This window comes from Bos indicus x Bos taurus, chromosome 6 (genome assembly GCF_003369695.1).
Source record: "Bos indicus x Bos taurus breed Angus x Brahman F1 hybrid chromosome 6, Bos_hybrid_MaternalHap_v2.0, whole genome shotgun sequence".
NCBI lineage: Eukaryota > Metazoa > Chordata > Mammalia > Artiodactyla > Bovidae > Bos > Bos indicus x Bos taurus.
Window position 1 is genome coordinate 105,149,119 of NC_040081.1, and position 18,595 is coordinate 105,167,713.

General features: G+C 42.5%; 1 protein-coding gene across 1 annotated transcript in view; it reads right to left on the reverse strand.

Moving 5' to 3' along the window:
• CLNK (cytokine dependent hematopoietic cell linker) overlaps positions 1–18,595 on the reverse strand; it is a 204,223-nt gene that overhangs the window by 39,810 nt on the left and 145,818 nt on the right. Inside the window, exons 9-12 of the mRNA XM_027545041.1 lie at positions 15,456–15,481; positions 15,224–15,243; positions 13,180–13,290; positions 5,587–5,614 (exon numbers count right to left, since the gene is read on the reverse strand). Coding sequence (XP_027400842.1) covers positions 5,587–5,614; positions 13,180–13,290; positions 15,224–15,243; positions 15,456–15,481 — 185 coding nt within the window. The remainder of the gene's footprint in view (positions 1–5,586; positions 5,615–13,179; positions 13,291–15,223; positions 15,244–15,455; positions 15,482–18,595) is intronic.

Below are 18,595 nucleotides of genomic sequence, written 5' to 3' on the forward strand. Positions count from 1 at the left end.
GGGGATGCAGAGACAAAGGAGGAACAGCCCAGAAACAGTAGTGCAGTACTGGGGCAGAGTCCTGGTTCTGCCTCAAGAGATAAGCATAACAATATCTTTGAGCTCTTCTATATCAGTATCATTTCAGCCACTCAGTCCTGTCCTGCTCTTTGCAACTCCATGGACTGCAGCACCCCAAGAGTCCCTGTCCATCACCAACTGCCGGAGTTTACCCAAACTCATGCCTATTGAGTCGGTGATGCCATCCAACCATCTCATCTTCTGTCATCCCCTTCTCCTCCCACCTTCAATCTTTCCCAGCATCTGGGTCTTTTCAAATGAGTCAGTTCTTCGCATCAGGTGGCCAAAGTATTGGAGTTTCAGCTTCAGCATCAGTCCTTCCAATGAATATTCAGTCCTTTCATAGTAAAGAAATGATTTCCTTTATGATGGACTGGTTGGATCTCCTTGCAGTCCAAGCAACTCTCAAGAGTCTTCAACACCACAGTTCAAAAGCATCAATTCTTCAGTGCTCAGCTTTCTTTATAGTTCAGCTCTCACATCCATACATGGCTACTAGAAAAACCATAGCTTTGACTAGATGGACCTTTGTAGGCAAAGTAATGTCTCTGCTTTTTAATAAGCTGTCTACGTTGGTCATAACTTTTCTTCCAAGGAGCAAGCATCTTTTAACTTCATGGCTGCAGTTACTATCTGCAGTGATTTTGGGGCTCCCAAAATAAAGTCTGTCCCTGTTTCCACTGATTTCCCATCTATTTGCCATGAAGTGATGGGACCAGATGCCATGATCTTAGTTTTCTGAATGTTGAGTTTTAAGCTAACTTTTTCACTCTCCTCTTTCACTTTCATCAAGAGGCTCTTTAGTTCTTCTTCGCTTTCTTCTGTAAGTGTGGTGTCATCTGCATATCTGAGATTATTGATATTTCTCCCGACAATCTTGATTCCAGCTTGTGCTTCCAGCCCAGCGTTCCTCGTGATGTACTCTGCATATAAGTTAAATAAGCAGGGTGACAATATACAGCCTTGATGTACTCCTCTTCCTATTTGGAACCAGTCTGTTGTTCTATGTCCAGTTCTAACTGTTGCTTCCTAACCTGCATACAGATTTCTCAGAAGGCAGGTCTGGTGGTCTGGTATTCCCTTCTCTTTAAGAATTTTCCACAGTTTGCTGTGATCCACAGTCAAAGGCTTTGGCATAGTATATAAAGCAGAAGTAGATGTTTTTCTGGAACTCTCTTTCTTTTTTGATGATCCAACAGATGTTGGCTATTTGATCTCTTGTTCCTCTGCCTTTTCTAAAACCAGCTTGAACATCTGAAAGTTCACGGTTCACATACTGTTGAAGACTGGCTTGGAGAATTTTGAGCATTACTTTACTAAGCGTGTGAGATGAGTGCAATTGTGCGGTAGTTTGAGCATTCTTTGGCATTGCCTTTCTTTGGGACTGGAATGAAAACTGAACTTTTCCAGTCCTGTGGCCACTGGTGACTTTTCCAAATTTGCTGGCATATTGAGTGCAGCACTTTCACAGCCTCATCTTTTAGGATTTGAAATAGCTCAACTGGAATTCCATCACCTCCACTAGCTTTGTTTGTAGTGATGCTTCCTAAGGCCCACTTGACTTCGCATTCCAGGATGTCTGGTTCTAGTTGAGGGATCACACCATTGTGATTATCTGGGTTGTGAAGATCTTTTTTGTACAGTTCTTCTGTGTATTCTTGCCACCTCTTAATATCTTCTGCTGCTGTTAGGTCCATTTCTGTCCTTTATTGAGCCTATCTTTGCATGAAATTTTCTCTTGATATCTCTGATTTTCTTGAATAGCTGTCTAGTCTTTCCCATTCTATTATTTTCCTCTATTTCTTTGCAATGATCACTGCGGAAGGCTTTCTTATCTCTCCTTGCTATTCTCTGGAACTCTGCATTCAAATGGGTATATCTTTCCTTTTCTCCTTTGCCTTTCACTTCTCTTCTTTTCATGGCTGCTTGTAAGGCCTCCTCAGACAACCATTTTGCCTTTTTGCATTTCTTTTTCTTGGGGATGGTCTTCTGAAGTACTACTAAAACCCCCAATAAATGAAAATGTTAACTACCTGATACAATTCTTCATTCCAGAGAGAGGTCACAGTTTGATGACCTCAGGAACTGTAGAAACTCATCAGGAGACCACTTGGAGCCAGATTAGAAGAGTGCAGGCCCTGCACACACCCTAATCTTATCAGCAACCTCACCCTTGAACTATTGCTATAAAGAACTCCTCACCATATCCTCTATTGTTGGGACACACAGCTTTCGGGGGCAGGAACCCGTTGTGACAGCCTTTGCCTGCAAAGCAATAAAGCTATTCCTTTCTGCTTCACCCAAAACTCCGTCTCTGAGGTTCCATTCAGCCTCAGTGCATGGAGGCCAAGTTTTCGACATCAAAAGAACGAAAGAAGGGGATCAACCTCCAAGTTCTATATGTAAAAGCATAGGTCAAATATTAAGATAAGAACCAAATCCCTTAGGAGGCCAGTGGGGGTGAAATGAGGGCCTACCACGGGCTTAAAGACCTTCTTCTTTGGGGCTTAAAGAAGTCAACATCTAAGGGACTCTAAGATAACTTCCTCTTGTCACATCAACTTTGCCAAGTTGAGGATACCTGTCTCTATTTTTTGGTTGGGAAAACAGAACAGAACAGGAGTAGGGTGAGGGCAGGAGAGTTTGCTTAAGTTCACAAAGTCGTTGGTGGCAGAGTAGGATTCTAAATCAGGTCTGTGCGACTCTGTATTTCCTATGTACTCCTCTTTGCACTCCTGTCTTTCTTGTGAGCAACTAATAACCAGGAAATTGTATCACAATTTCCAACAGTTACTTCTGAAATGCTGAAGAATGGAAGTCATTGGTGGAGACCTCATGTCTCCCAATAAACACTGAATGTGGTGGCAAATAAGAATTTCATTTAAAATCTCAGGCTCACCTTGTTTTGCTTTAGTTTTATCACCTTTAAAATAGGGTACATTATAATTGTGTATATATTCACAGCCTTACAAATAGCTGTGAAAAGAAGAGAAGTGAAAAGCAAAGGAGAAAAGGAAAGATATAAACATCTGAATGCAGAGTTCCAAAGAATAGCAAGAAGAGATAAGAAAGACTTCTTCAACGATCAATGCAAAGAAATAGAGGAAAACAACAGAATGGGAAAGACTAGGGATCTCTTCATGAAAATCAGAGATACCAAAGGAACATTTCATGCAAAGATGAGCTCGATAAAGGACAGAAATGGTATGGACCTAACAGAAGCAAAAGATATTAAGAAGAGATGGCAAGAATACACAGAGGAACTATACAAAAAAGATCTTCATGACCCAGATAATCACGATGGTGTGATCACTCACCTAGAGCCAGACATCCTGGAATGTGAAGTCAAGAGGGCCTTAGAAAGCATCACTACGAACAAAGCTAGTGGGAGTGATGGAATTCTAGTTGAGCTATTCCAAATCCTAAAAGATGATGCTGTGAAAGTGCTGCACTCAATATGCCAGCAAATTTGGAAAACTCAGCAGTGGCCACAGGACTGGAAAAGATCAGTTTTCATTCCAATCCCAAAGAAAGGTAATGCCAAAGAATGCTCAAACTGCCACACAATTGCACTCATCTCACACAGTAGTAAAGTAATGCTCAAAATTCTCCAAGCCAGGCTTTAGCAATATGTGAACCGTGAATTTCCTGATGTTCAAGCTGGTTTTAGAAAAGGCAGAGGAACCAGAGATCAAATTGCCGACATCCGCTGGATCATGGAAGAAGCAAGAGAGTTCCAGAAAAACATCTATTTCTGCTTTATTGACTATGCCAAAGCCTTTGACTGTGTGGATCACAATAAACTGGAAGATTCTGAAAGAGATGGGAATACCAGACCACCTGATCTGCCTCTTGAGAAACTTGTATGCAGATCAGGAAGCAACAGTTAGAACTGGACATGGAATAACAGACTGGTTCCAAATAGGAAAAGGAGTTCGTCAAGGCTGTATATTGTCACCCTGTTTATTTAACTTATATGCAGAGTACATCATGAGAAATGCTGGACTGGAAGAAACTCAAGCTGGAATCAAGACTGCCGGGAGAAATATCAGTAACCTCAGATATGCAGATGACACCACCCTTATGGCAAAAAGTGAAGAGGAACTAAAAAGCCTCTTGATGAAAGTGAAAGTGGAGAGTGAAAAAGTTGGCTTAAAGCTCAACATTCAGAAAATGAAGATCATGGCATCCGGTCCCATCACTTCATGGGAAATAGATGGGAAACAGTGGAAACAGTGTCAGACTTTATTTTTCTGGGCTCCAAAATCACTGCAGATGGTGACTGCAGCCATGAAATTAAAAGACGCTTACTCCTTGGAAGGAAAGTTATGACCAACCTAGATAGCATATTCAAAAGCAGAGACATTACTTTGCCAACAAAGGTTCGTCTAGTCAAGGCTATGGTTTTTTGTGTGGTCATGTATGGATGTGAGAGTTGGACTGTGAAGAAGGCTGAGTGCCAAAGAATTGATGCTTTTGAACTGTGGTGTTGGAGAAGACTCTTGAGAGTCCCTTGGACTGCAAGGAGATCCAACCAGTCCATTCTGAAGGAGATCAGCCCTGGGAGTTCTTTGGAAGGAATGATACTAAAGCTGAAACTCCAGTACTTTGGCCACCTCATGCGAAGAGTTGACTCATTGGAAAAGACTCTGATGCTGGGAGGGATTGGGGGCAGGAGGGGAAGGGGAAGACAGAGGATGAAATGGCTGGATGACATCACTGACTTGATGGACATGAGTCTCAGTGAACTCCGGGAGTTGGTGTTGGACAGGGAGGCCTGGTGTGCTGCGATTCATGGGGTCACAAAGAGTCGGACACGACTGAGCGACTGATCTGATCTGATAATTGTGTAAAACAGACAGCTAGTGCGAAGTTGTTATATAGCTCAGGAAGCTCCCCTGGTGCTCTGTGACCACCTAGAGGGTGGGATTGGATCTGGGAAGGCAGCGAAGCTCAAGAGGGAGGGGATATATGTATATTCACAGCTAGTTTCCATTGTTTACATTGAAGAAACCCGTACAACATTGTAAAGCAATTCAATTCAGTTCAGTCACTCAGTCATGTCTGGCTCTTTGTGACCCCATGGACTACAGCCTCCAATCAAAAACAATTAAAAAAAATAGGCTATTAATACATATTGAGCATAGCTGTTATGATAATTAAGCATCTTGCCCATCACAGACAGTTAATGCAAAAAATTCCCTTTTTTGTTTCCTAGGACAGAATTCGGAGAAGGCAATGGCACCCCACTCCAGTACTCTTGCTTGGAAAATCCCAGGGATGGAGGAGCCTGGTAGGCTATAGTCCATTGGGTCGCTAAGAGTCGGACACGACTGAGCGACTTCCCTTTCTCTTTTCACTTTCATGCATTGGAGAAGGAAATGGCAACCCACTCCAGTGTTCTTGCCTGGAGAATCCCAGGGACAGGGGAGCCTGGTGGGCTTCCGTCTATGGGGTCTCACAGAGTCAGACACGACTGGAGCGACTTAGCAGCAGCAGCAGCAGCAGGACAGAATTGCTACTTACCTCACTTAAATTCTTTAAGCTTATCTGTCTGCAAGGGAAAGAAATATGATGTTACATAAAATACAGTTCATAATGATCAAAATAAAATCATTCTGAGCCCTTAAAGGTCTTTGATTACATTTTCATTGCCAAATTAATAGCCCATAGTCCAGTGTGATATTTATCACTGTTCTATAAAATTAAAGCCAGGTTATTTTTCTCATAATTTTCTAAGCAAAAGAAGTTACGAGCCAATATAAAAGGTGGTGACAGAAAGGACATGAATAAACTTGCCTCTCATTTTAGAAGAATTTAAATAACATCATCATTTCTACTGACATTTGGTTTTCCATGTCAAATTTCATTAGCACAGAAGGACCTGCTATTATTACCTTGATTTTAAAACTCCCCCCCCCCTTTTTTTTTTTAAACTTTGAGGCAGTATAAAGAATTTTAGGTGTGAAGCTGTGGTACAGCAGGACCCAGGAAGGCCTGTGTGAGAAAAAGGATGCTGATGATGAGAGGAGATCTGAGACAAGAAAGAACATGAAACTGAATGATCAAGAATTCGACAGGGACTTTGATAAAGTGGACTTTGGACCATCGGATGGTCTCAGAAGAAACTCCAAACCTTTCATTTATATTAATAGTTGAGTTCATTAGCCTCTCTAAACCTCATTTTTTCTCATCTGAAAGTGGCCACAAGGATACTTATCCTAGAGGCTTATTGTGAAAATTGTTGTTATTGTTTAGTCGCTCAGCTGTGTCCAACTCTTTGCCACCCCATGGAGTGCAGCGCACCAGGCTCCTCTCTCTGTGGGATTTCCCAGGGAAGAATACTGGAGTGGGTAGCCATTTCCTTCTCCAGGGGATCTTCCCAACCCCAGGGTGGAACCCAGGTCACCTGCATCTGCAGGCAGATTCTTCACCAGTGAGCCACCTGGGAAGCCTCATTGTGAGCATTGCTGGAGATAAAAAGGAAAATGTTGGGCATCCAGTGGGCACTATTGTGAGAATGTGGGCAAAGCCAGAAGCTGCGGCTATGAAGGGAGATGGGGTGATATGTACCTCTGTCTACCTCTGTTTGTGAGAAGACTGGAACAGAAGAGACATTGAGAGATGAAGGCTGCGACACCAATCCCAGTTTAAGGCTGTGGAGCTAGGGTGGTACAGGTCTATCTGTATCAGCAAAGACGGTGCCAGCAGCATACGGCACTCAGAAGCTATACCCTGGTCTTAGGTCTCCAAGCAAGAAGCGAGGATGCCGAGGTCCCATGTTTTTTTAACCTGTTTCATCAGCCCATCTGAGATAATGCATCCATACCCTGCCTCTCCCTCTTAGCAGGGCAAGTGGAAGATAAAGAGATATGAATAGAAGTAATAAAGTAGAACAGACACCCAAAGTATTAATTTGTTTGGGGTTAAAATGAGGCCAATCTCGGTGTTTTTAATGTTTAAGAAACTCTGGCATCTTAGAAATACAGACAGATTGGCCATGTGGCTTCAATTTAAAATGGGTAATTGCTTTTAGACTTGTGATTTTAAGTTAATAAGAGTCAAGCTATGTTCAACTTCTTTTCTAAACCATTCCAACTGTTTAAGAGAACTCGAATTTTTCTATAATTATACATTCACTTTATTAGATTTATAAAAATGAAATGTTAAAAGTTTGGCTTGTTAGGGTTTAAACCTGCCGTGTCAGCATTTGAAGTACTTAAAAAATCAATTACATGAAGCGAATAAAGACGTTTCAAAAATTTAAGGATATTTAACTGAGTTCCTCAAGGTCTTATGTTTTAACCTATGTAATGTGACAGGCAGAATGATTGTCTTTCTGTTTAGATAAAAGCATTCCATTTGTAAATGGAGCAATATATTTATAGATGGAGAAGGAAATAGTAACCCACTCCAGTATTCTTGCCTGGAAAATCCCATGGACAGGGGAGGCTGGCGGGCTTCAGTCCATGGGGTCGCAAAGAGCTGGATACGACTGAAGCAACGTAGTGTAGCACATATTTATAGATGGAAATTTAAGACTTCGGGAAAATTGGCCTTTGAAACTGGTAACTTTCAAAACCTGGAATTTTAAGTGAGAATCCACTTAGGAAGTAAGATGTCCTCTCTCGGAGCAACAAATGTCCTTGGGCATTGAAATGCCTGTGGTGACAAGACCCCCACGAGTTGGTTGCCCCCCTCACATGTGAAATGAAGGTATTGGGCTTTCAGGGGGTCCTTTCAATGAGATTTATGAAGACAGAGAGACCCACAAAGTGACAGAATGGAGGAGTGAGGGTGGGTACTCTGGCCTCCCCCTCTAGCCCCAACCTGCCTCTCTGAGAGCATCTTTCCACTCATAAACTGTCCCATGATTGGCTGCTGGAGATGGTCAATAAATAAAACGTGGTCCTTGACTGCACAATAAAAGTTTTGCACACTCTTTCCTGTGCATAACTGGTGCTCATTGTGTATTTGAGGATAACACTATTTTTAATGTAAAAATAGCCCTTCCTGAACCTCTCTTAGTTTCTGGCTTAGTTTCAAATGAATTGGATTTGAGTCTTTGCTCTGTTATCCTTGAGCTCCATCACACTCAATAAGTAAAGTTTCCTCTTTGAAGCTTCATTTTCCCATCTGTGAAACGGGTAAATGCCGACAGAAATGAAAAGGGTTGGTTAAGGTTCTCATGAAATAATACATGTGAAAGCCATTTGGAGAAGAAGAACACCTTACAAGACACTTTTAACACTTTTAACAGTCACACCCTCCTTAACTTAAACTTTTCATTCTGACATAATTGTAGTTCTCCCACAGTGGTAGGAAATCATACAGAAACATCCCATGTGCCCGTAACCCAGTTTTCCTCAAAGGCAATATCTATAATGATAGATTATATCATTATACCTATCATTATATATCTATATTGTAAAACTATAACAATAATAAAGTTCAGACTTTAAAATAGTTCCATTCATGAATGTGAATTTGCGTACCTTCTTTATAATCCATACTTTCTCTCTCTTTACGGTTTCTCAACATGTATAAGGATTTTTTTCCATCTCCCAAATCATCAGAACATACATACTAAGATGGCCTGAGCTGATATGGTGTCAGCAAGGTTGAAGAGGGAAAACCATAGTTAGGCAAATGAGTGCGTTGTTGATAAAAATATCACACACCTCCATTGTATATATGTACTACAACTTCTTTATCCATTCATCTGTCATTATACAGAGTGAAGAAAGTCAGAAGAGACTTATGAGAGTCGCATATTAAAGCATGTATATGGAATCTAGAAAAACAGTACTGATGAACCTATTCGCAGGGCAGGAATAGCGACACAGACATAGAGATCAAACTTGTGGATACAGTGATGGAAGGAGAGGGTGGGGCGAATTGAGAGAGTAGCATCGAAACATAAACATTACCTTGTGTAAAATAGATAGCTCATGGGAAGTTGCTGTGTTCAACACAGGGTGCTCAACCCAGGGCTCTGTGACAAATCTAGAGGGGTGGGGTGGCATAGAGGGTGGGAGGGAGGTTTAAGAAGGAAGGGACATAGATTCATGTTGTCCCTGGTGGCTCAGACAGTAAAGAATCTGCCTGCAATGTGGGAGACCCGGGTTTGATCCCTAGTTGGGAAGATCCTCTGGAGGAAGAAACGGCAACTCCAGTATTCTTGCCTGAAGAATCCCATGGACAGAGGAGCCGGGTGGGCTACAGTCCATGGAGTTGCAAAGAGTCGGACACAACTGAGTGACGAACACACTCACACTCACATGGCAGAAACCAACACAACATTGCAAAGCAATTATTTTCTAATTAAAAGTAAAATTTTTTTTAAATAGCACACACTTTATGTAAATTATATTTTGGCTGAACCCTGCACCTTGGGCCACTGAGTTGGCTGAAGCTTAAAGGAAATTTCAGAGCTCAGTCTGCAGTTCTGTGTCCTTACCAGAAAACTGCGGATTGAAGCATTGCTTTTTGCAGAATGCTGAGGACTCCAAAGTGGCCCATGAGTAGCTAGAGCTGCAGCAGGCAATGATTATGTTCCTGACTTCTCAGGCTGATTTTTATTTGGTGCATGTATCATGGCATTCAAATTACAATGGATACAGAGTGGGAAAGTTTTCTTTTTTTCATCTTTCTAATTATATCAAGGAGAGAGTTTACACGCAGTGGTTAGTATATCTTAAAAGTGTTTGTTGCTCAGTCGTGTCTGACTCTTTGCAGCCCCATGGACTGTAGCCTGCCAGACTCCTCTGTCCATGGGATTCTCCAGGTAAGAATACTGGAGTTGGTTGCCATGCCCTCCTCCAGGGGATCTTACTGACCCAGGGATTGAACCCAGGTCTCCTGTGTTGCAGGCAGATTCTTTACCATCTGAGCCACCAGGAAAGCCCATATATCTTGAACATCACTCTAACTTTATTTTTCTTCCCCTTTAACAGAAAAAAACCTCCTCCAGACTGAAAGTTTTGCTCAGAAACTGTTTTGTGGTTACTTATGGTAGTGCTATGTTTCCCTTTTAAATATATCTATTTAAATAAATTAAAAAAAGAGCTGAGCAAAAACTATGAAGCACATGGGTATTGTAAAAATCATAATGATGACCCACAAGTGGTTGAGAATGTCTAACCAACATTCTCCAAACATCAGTGTTCTCTCCTGGCTTCGGGCTGTCAATGAGTGCTCTAAATGGCATTTTCCTGAACTGAAGGGCTCTAATTCAGCAATTGTTTTGCGAAGCCAAGTTTGTTGTTGTTGTTGTTCAGTGTCCAACTCTTTGCGACCCCACGGACTACAATATGCCCAGCAGAGAAGGGCAGAGCAAGCAGAGACCAAGGGGGGCTGAAACACAGACTCGGGGACCACCCCACCACCTGGGGTGAGCAAGGCCAACTGGAAGGGCTGCAGCTGTTGGCTGCCTTCACTGGGCAGTTGATCCCCAGATGTAAACACAGTCGTTCCAGAGGGTGATTCAGCCCACGGGACCCAGGGAGCAGCTGTCAGGAAGGCAGAGAGCCCGAGCTGGCCAAAGACACTCAGATCTCCAGCCTTCCTTCTGTTTTCAGATAAAGTGAACCTCACAACAGCCTCACGTGGTCTTTCCCACGTGGTCATTAGCAATGGCCATCTGATGACATAGCTGGGCACAGCTATAAATAAATGCAAAGCTCTCTTCCTAAAGCAAAGGTCTTGGTCATTTCTTTTGCAAATATTTTCTCTCATTCTGTGGGTTGTCTTTTCATTTTGTTTATGGTTTCCTTTGCTGTGCAAAAGCTTTTAAGTTTAATTAGGTCCCATTTGTTTATTTTTGTTTTTATTTTCATTACTTTCAGTTCAGTTCAGTTCAGTCGCTCAGTCGTGTCCGACTCTTTGCGACCAATCTCCAAAACATACAAACAACTCATGCAGCTCAATAACAACAACAAAAAAAATCCAAAGAGTGAGCAGAAGATCTAAAGAGACATTTCTCCAAAGAAGACATATGGATGGCCAAAAAGCATGTGAAAAGATACTCAACGTCACTAATTATTAGAGAAATGCAAATTAAAAGTACAAGGTATCACCCCACACCAGTCAGAATGGCTGTAATCAAAAAATCTACAAACAATAAATGCTGAAGTGGGGGTGGAGAAAAGGGAACCCTTCTATATCGTTGGTGGGAATGTAAATTGGTACAACCACTATGGAGCCTGGAGGTTCCTTAAAAATCTAAAAATAGATCCAGCAATACAACTCCTGGACATAAACGCAAAGAAAACCATAATTCAAAAATATACAAGTACCCCGATATTTATTGTAGCACTATTTACAATAGCCAAAACATGGAAGCAACATAAATGCCCATCAACAGAAGAATGTATAAAGATGTACATATATACAGTGGGATATTACTCAGCCATTAAAAGGAATGAAATAATGCCATTTGCAGCATTATTAACATGGATGGACCTAGAGACTGTCATTCTGAGTGAAGTAAATCACTCAGAGAAGGACAAATATCATATGATATCATTTATATGTGGAATCTAAAAAGATGGTACAGATAAACTTATTTACAAAACAGAAATAGAGCCACAGATGTAGAACACAATTTTATGATTACCAGAGAGGAAAGAGGCGGAAGAATAAACTGGGAGACTGGGATTGACATATACACACTGCTATATACAAAACAGTTCACTAACGAGGATCTACTCTATAGTACAGGGACCTCTACTCAGTGACTCTGTAATGATCCATATGGAAAAGAATCCAAAAAAAGAGTGCATATATGTGTATGAATAACCGATTCACTTTGCTGTACACCTGAAAGCAACACATTGTAAATCAACTATACTCCAATAAAAAGAAAAGAAAAGAAGTAAGACAAAGCTCTCTTAGTTCTGGTGGCATTCCCAATGTCTTGCAATGGACTTTGCATATTTTGCGCCACCCCCCCCCCCCACCAACAGTCATTTACCAACCCTATAACTTTGACAAGACACCTAACTTCTCTGAATCTTAGTCACATTTTGTGCCCTGTGGGTAGGGAGCCCTTTTTCCGGGCATCTATTATGTGCCTCTACTGGGGTGGGTACTTTGGCCTTTTCAAGCCTTAGAAAACCAAACTTTATTGGGCTGTGGGCATGTATGCTCAGTTGCTTCAGTCATGTCTGACTCTTTGCGACCCCATGGACTGTGGCCCACCAAGCTCCTCTGTCCACAGGATTCTCCAGGCAAGAATACTGGAGTGGGTTGCCATGCCGTCCTCCAGGGGATATTCCTGACCCAGGGATTGAACCTGAGTCTCTTGCGTCTCCTGCATTGGCAGGTGGATTCTTTACCACTAGTGCTGCCTGGGAAGCCCCAAAATAGGGTTGCTGCTGCTAAGTCACTTCAGTTGTGTCCGACTCTGTGTGACCCCATAGACATCAGCCCACCAGGCTCTCCTGCCCCTGGGATTCTCCAGGCAAGAACACTGGAGTGGGTTGCCATTTCCTTCTCCAATGCATGAAAGTGAAAAAGTGAAAGTGAAGTTGCTCAGTCGTGTCCGACTCTTAGCAATCCCATGGACTGCAGCCTACCAGGCTCCTCTGCCCATGGGATTTTCCAGGCAAGAGTACTGGAGTGGGGTGCCATTGCCTTCTCCACAAAATAGGGTTATGGCTGTCTAATTCCGTTAGGTACAGATAGGAGATGCTGTTTAAGTGATTGTTCTTTCTTCTTTCCTATGCTGTGACAGATGTTACCCTAGAACTTTACAAAAGTTACCTCCTCACCACAATTCTACCTCATGAGGATGGTTAATTTCTTCTTATAAATATGCAGGATTCAGAGATATTTAAGAGCTTCCTGAAATTTTGCAGCCAGAAGTGGCTCAACTGGGATCCAAATCCCATCCTGCTGGGTCCCCAAAACCTGTTCTTTGCAATGTAAGGAAGAAGGACATAAAAAGAAAGTGTATTTTCCATGAAGGAGTCAAACTACAGGCTTCTGAGATGCTTTCTCTAAAGGTGGGGGTGGCTCTCCCTACCAGGCTGGGGAATCTACTTCAAGAGGTGGCCATCCTTCCCCCCCACCCCCATACCTTGGTCACCTCATTGTCAGCAACAGCAAGCCTCTCACCTGGCCCCTTTCTGCGCTTCGGGGAAGGTGTGCCTCTGGGGGAATGGTGGCCTGCTGCTCGGCGGCTCCGGGGGGAGGGGCTGGTACTTCTTTGGAGGCTTGACCGGCGGCCTGTGTGAAAAGTCAGAGTGACATGGAAGCAACCTAGATGTCAATCGGCAGATGAATGGATAAGAAAGCTGTGGTATGTGTACATGATGGAATATTACTCACTCATTAAAAAGAATGCATTTGAATCAGTTCTAATGAGGTGGATGAAACTGGAGGCTATTATACAGAGTGAAGTAACTCAGAAAGAAAAAACACCAATTCAATATAGTAATGCATTTATATGGAATTCGGAAAGATGGTAACAATCACCCTATATGTGAGATAACAAAAGAGACATAGATGTAGAGAACAGACTTTTGGACTCTGTGGGAGAAGGCGAGGGTGGGATGATTTGAGAGAATAGCATTGAAACATGTATATTACCATATGTGAAATAGACTGCCAGTCCAGGTCTGATGCATGAGACAGGGTGCTCAGAGCTGGTGCACTGGGATGACCCTGAGGGATGGGATGGGGAGGCAGGTGGGAGGGGATTCAAGATGGGGAACACATGTACACCCATGGCTGATTCATGTGAATGTATGGCAAAACCACTACAATATTGTAAAGTAATTAGCCTCCAATTAAAATAAATAAATTAATTTAAAAAAAAAGAAGAGTCAGAGTGAGGAGCTGAGAAGTTTTGCCATACAGATGGCTCCTCAGACCCAGAATTCAGACAGCCCTGCCTTCTGTGTCCCCTGATTTGGGTTGGAAATGGCAGTTTGGGGGATGGCTTACTACTTTACAGGGAGCTTCAAAAGTCAGAATACTCATTGTTCTAACGAGTCTTAGTCTCTCTCCCTGCAGCTTGCCCTTCGGTCTGGTTCTGTTTTTTTTCCAGAGTGTGATGTAATTTGCTACAGGGTTTCACAGGTCTATGCCAGCTGTTGACATTTTAGGCTGCCTGGGGGGTGAAACTGTGATTGCAGGCTTTCATTTGCCCCAGATTGGAAGACCTGAGCTTTTGAATTTCTCCAACGAAATGGGACAATGTTCCATAGCCAATCGCTCACCAGTTTATTCCCCTAGGCCCTCAGTCGTTCACAGAGTAGGTCAGGCCCTGTTGGTGGTGCTGGGGACGCAGAGGGAGAAAAAGACACAGACCTTGGCTCAAAAAGCTGCCCTCTGGGAGGGCAAAGAGAGGAGCGGTGAGAAGGTGGCCCACCATGGTAGGAAGTGCTGTGATGGAGGTCCTCATGGGCCCAAGTAGGACAACAGAGTGGCCAACTCAGGACCTGAGAAATCAAATCTGTTGGTTTTTCCACCCCCCCTCATATACATATATATATATATATATATATATATGTATATATATGTATGTGTGTGTGTGTGTGCGTACTTAGTCACTCAGTTTTGTCTGAATCTTTGTGACTCCATGGACTGAAGTTCACCAGGCTCCTCTGTCCAATGGATTCTCCAGGCAAGAATCCTGGAGTGGGTTGCCATGCCCTTCTCCAGGGGATCTTCCCAACCCAAGGGTCTCACCCAGGTCTTTTGCATTGCAGGAAGATTCTTTACCATTTGAACCACCAGGGAAGCCCTACATATATGTATTATCATGTATATAAAATACATGTACTTATGTATAAAGACATAAGTACTTATATAAATATATACTTATATATTATTGGTCCCTTGAAGGCATTTCCCAGTGCCAGGACTCTGGTAGACTTCTGTACTTAGAGGAGGGAGAGACTTCTGTACTAAATGAAGGGAAAGAAACAGGAAGCAGGGAAGCAAGGCGTTCATTAAAGATGGATGGGTGAAGGGATATTGACTATATGACTGTGAATGAATGAATGATTAAATGGATGAACAAGGCTTGTTTACTCTTGTTCATTGACCAACTCTTTAGTTTTTCAGTGTCAGATGTCTGTGTTTCTCTTTTCAAATTCTGGAACTAATCATGTAAGTATATTGTGAAACAAAATTCTCTTTTTCAGTGTCTTACCGAGGAGGTGGTAAAGGAGTCTGAAAAAGGAAAGAGAACCAGAAATTACAGTTATTCTTTGAGCAGAGCTAATGGTTAACAATTTTTTTTTTGGTTTAGAGACAAACAACAAAGCCCAACCAAACTTCTAGGGTATATCTTTCAAGTGCCATCTAAGCCTTCACATTGTCCATATTCCTATGGTTCTAAAATAAAGAGTGGGTAACAAATGCATTTTAATGTTTTTTCTTACCTTGTTTCCCTTTGTGGGTTTGTCTCCTAAAACATAAGAAGAAACAGGAGTGAGTTTATGGCAAATGTCATTAAGTTATCTTTACATACGTTTAAATGGAAATCATCCCCATTTGAATAATTCTGGTGCAATACCAATGAACATTTGTTGCCATCTTATGAAATACCCAACACCATGCTAAATACTTTCGGTATGTGATCTCATTTAATCCTTGCTTTTGCTCTGGATGAAGAAACTGGAGCATGGGGAAGTTAAGTACCTCACCTCCAATCCCCCAGTTAGTAAACGGTAGAATGAAGATCTCATCGCATATGGTGTGACCCCTGAGGTCCTCTCTTAACCATTAGCTGTTGATTGATATCCTTTTATATATGTAGTCATCTTATTCAAGTTCTTGCCTCCCACTTTCATCAGGCATTTCTAAGAAGAGAAAAACTGCATCACAGAACATTTCAGATGAAAGGGTTTTCTAAGACCCCGGAGTCCAATTACTTTATTTGATGAAAGACAAAACTAGGGAGGACAATTGCCAAGACCATCTGACCCTAGAAAAAGCCTGAATGGGGCCTGGAAAGGATTCTCCTGATGTCAATGTAGTTTTAGGGGCTCCCTCAATGGCTCAGTGGTAAAGAATACACCTGCAATGCAGGAAACCCAGGTTCCATCCTTGGGTTAGGAAGATCCCCTGGAGGAAGAAATGGCAATGTCCTGGAGGATCCCATGGACAGAGGAGCCTGACAGGTTACAGTCCGTGGGGTCTCAAAGAGTCAAACGACTGAACCATCTCATTCTTAAGTAGTTTTATTTCCACAGTGCAATTCAACTCAGACAATTATTGAGCTGCTACTCTGAGCTAAGCCCAGGGCCAAGCTCTGGAGTTAAAGACAAATGCAACACAATCCTTCCCCTCAAGGTGTTTCCAGTTGTGTTTCCAGGCCAAGTTCTAGCTTCTGGGGACACAATGAGGAAGATGAGAGACACTGTCCCTGCTGCCATAGTGCTTACACCTAAAGGGTAGTCGTGCACTACCTTTCCTGAAGAAAACACTTCAGGAAGAGAAGGGTGTGGCATTGAAGGGACACATGGGAGATGAGTTGGTCTGGGGTGTCAGGGAGAGCTCTTTGAGTAAGCAATGTTCACTTATCTGTAAAAATGGATGTGACCTGATAAATGCTGTTTTATAGGGGGTGAGAGGAGTCAGTGAGATGACTGCATCTTATCATGGCTGTTGTTCAGTAGCTCAGTCGTGTCTGACTCTCTGGGACCCCATGGACTGCAGCAGGCCAGGCTTCCCTGTCCTTCGTCATCCCCCGGAGTTTGCTCAAACTCATGTCCATTGAGTCAGTGATGCCATCCTGCCACTTTGTCCTCTGTCATCCCCTTCTCCTCCTGCTTTCAATCCTTCCCAGCATCAGGGTCTTTTCCAATGACTCGGCTCTTTGCATCAGGTGGCCAAAGTATTGGAGCTTCAGCATCAGTCCTTCCAATGAATATTCAGTGTTGATTTCCTTTCAGATTGACTGGTTGGATCTCCTTGCAGTCCAAGGGACTCTCAAGAGTCTTCTCCAACACCACAGTTCAAAAGCATCAATTCTTCGGCATTCAGCCTTCTTTATAGTCCAACTCTCACATCCTTACATGACTACTGGAAAAACCATAGCTTTGACTATATTGACCTTTGTTGGTAATGTCTCTGCTTTTTAATATGCTGTCTAGGTTGGTCATAGCTTTTCTTTCAAGGAGCAAACATCTTTTAATTTCATGGTTGCAGTCACCATCTTCAGTGGTTTTGGAGCCTAAGAAAATAAAATCTGTCACTGTTTCCATTGATTCCCCATCTATTTGCCATGAATCAAGTATCTTATCATAGGAGACTTAAAACTCAACTGAGCACTGCCTGAGTCTCCTTTCCTTATTTGAGATGACACAGTTGGAATAAATCATTGTTTTAAAACTTTGCTGTGAAGAGTCCCCTGGGGTCCCCCTGGAGACACCTAAGGAAACTGTAAGGCTGAGAGGCTGGGTTTCTAGCTCATCATCCCTTGTCACTGTGGAGACTCCATCTCTGTGTACTTCCCATTGGATCTCCTTCAAGATTTCTTTGGGGAAAATGTCTAGCTGGTCAAAAAGAACACAACGCAACACTCACTAGTCTGGATGATTTTAAAGGTTCTTCTAGGTCTAACTAACTGAAGGAAGGAGGAGTAGACTGAGATAAGTGCCTTCTTCAGTCCAGCTCTTCTGAGAGGGCTCCATACCTCTCCAGAGAAGCCAGATAATGGGTTTTATTTCACAGGCAAGAGATCTACTGGTCTGACATTACAATGGATTCCCCTTCCCAATAAAACTCAAAGACACCAAAAAAACACAAAAAACAAAAAACCCAAATAACAGAAAAACTACCTCATTGGACAAAATTACCATTCTCCTTATTTTTTTTTTTTTTAAATGCATTTTAGATAATATAGACTTCTCTGCATGAATTCAAACACTAATGGGAGACAAAATTTGCAGATGTTCCTAAACTGTAAAAATACAAAAATATGACCCAGGCTTTATTTCAACAACAGCAACAATCTAGTTAATGTTAAGTCATTGACTATTTTGATGCAATTACTAAAAAAATTAGGCCACAGGGTGCTTCCTTAAGGCACTAAATCAGAAAGCAGGAAACTAATTTGCCCTCATTTTATTGTGTATTGATTTCAGCAGCAGAGCTCCCTGAGAAACTATCTTATATCAGCTTATGCTGATGACTTTCCCTGTGAGGCTAAATGTCAGGTGTTCAAGACACCTTTTTCATACCTACTACTGTATCTATTCGGAGAAAACAATGGCACCCCACTCCAGTACTCTTGCCTGGCAAATCCCATGGACAGGGGAGCCTGGCGGGCTGCAGTCCATGGGGTTGCTAGGAGTCAGACTTTCACTTTTCACTTTCATGCATCGGAGAAGGAAATGGCAACCCACTCCAGTGTTCTTGCCTGGAGAACCCCAGGGATGGGGGAGCCTGGTGGGCTGCAGTCTATGGGGTTTCTAGGAGTCAGACATGACTGAGCAACTTCACTTTCACTTTTCACTTTCATGCATTGGAGAAGGAAATGGCAGCCCACTCCAGTGTTCTTGCCTGGAGAATCCCA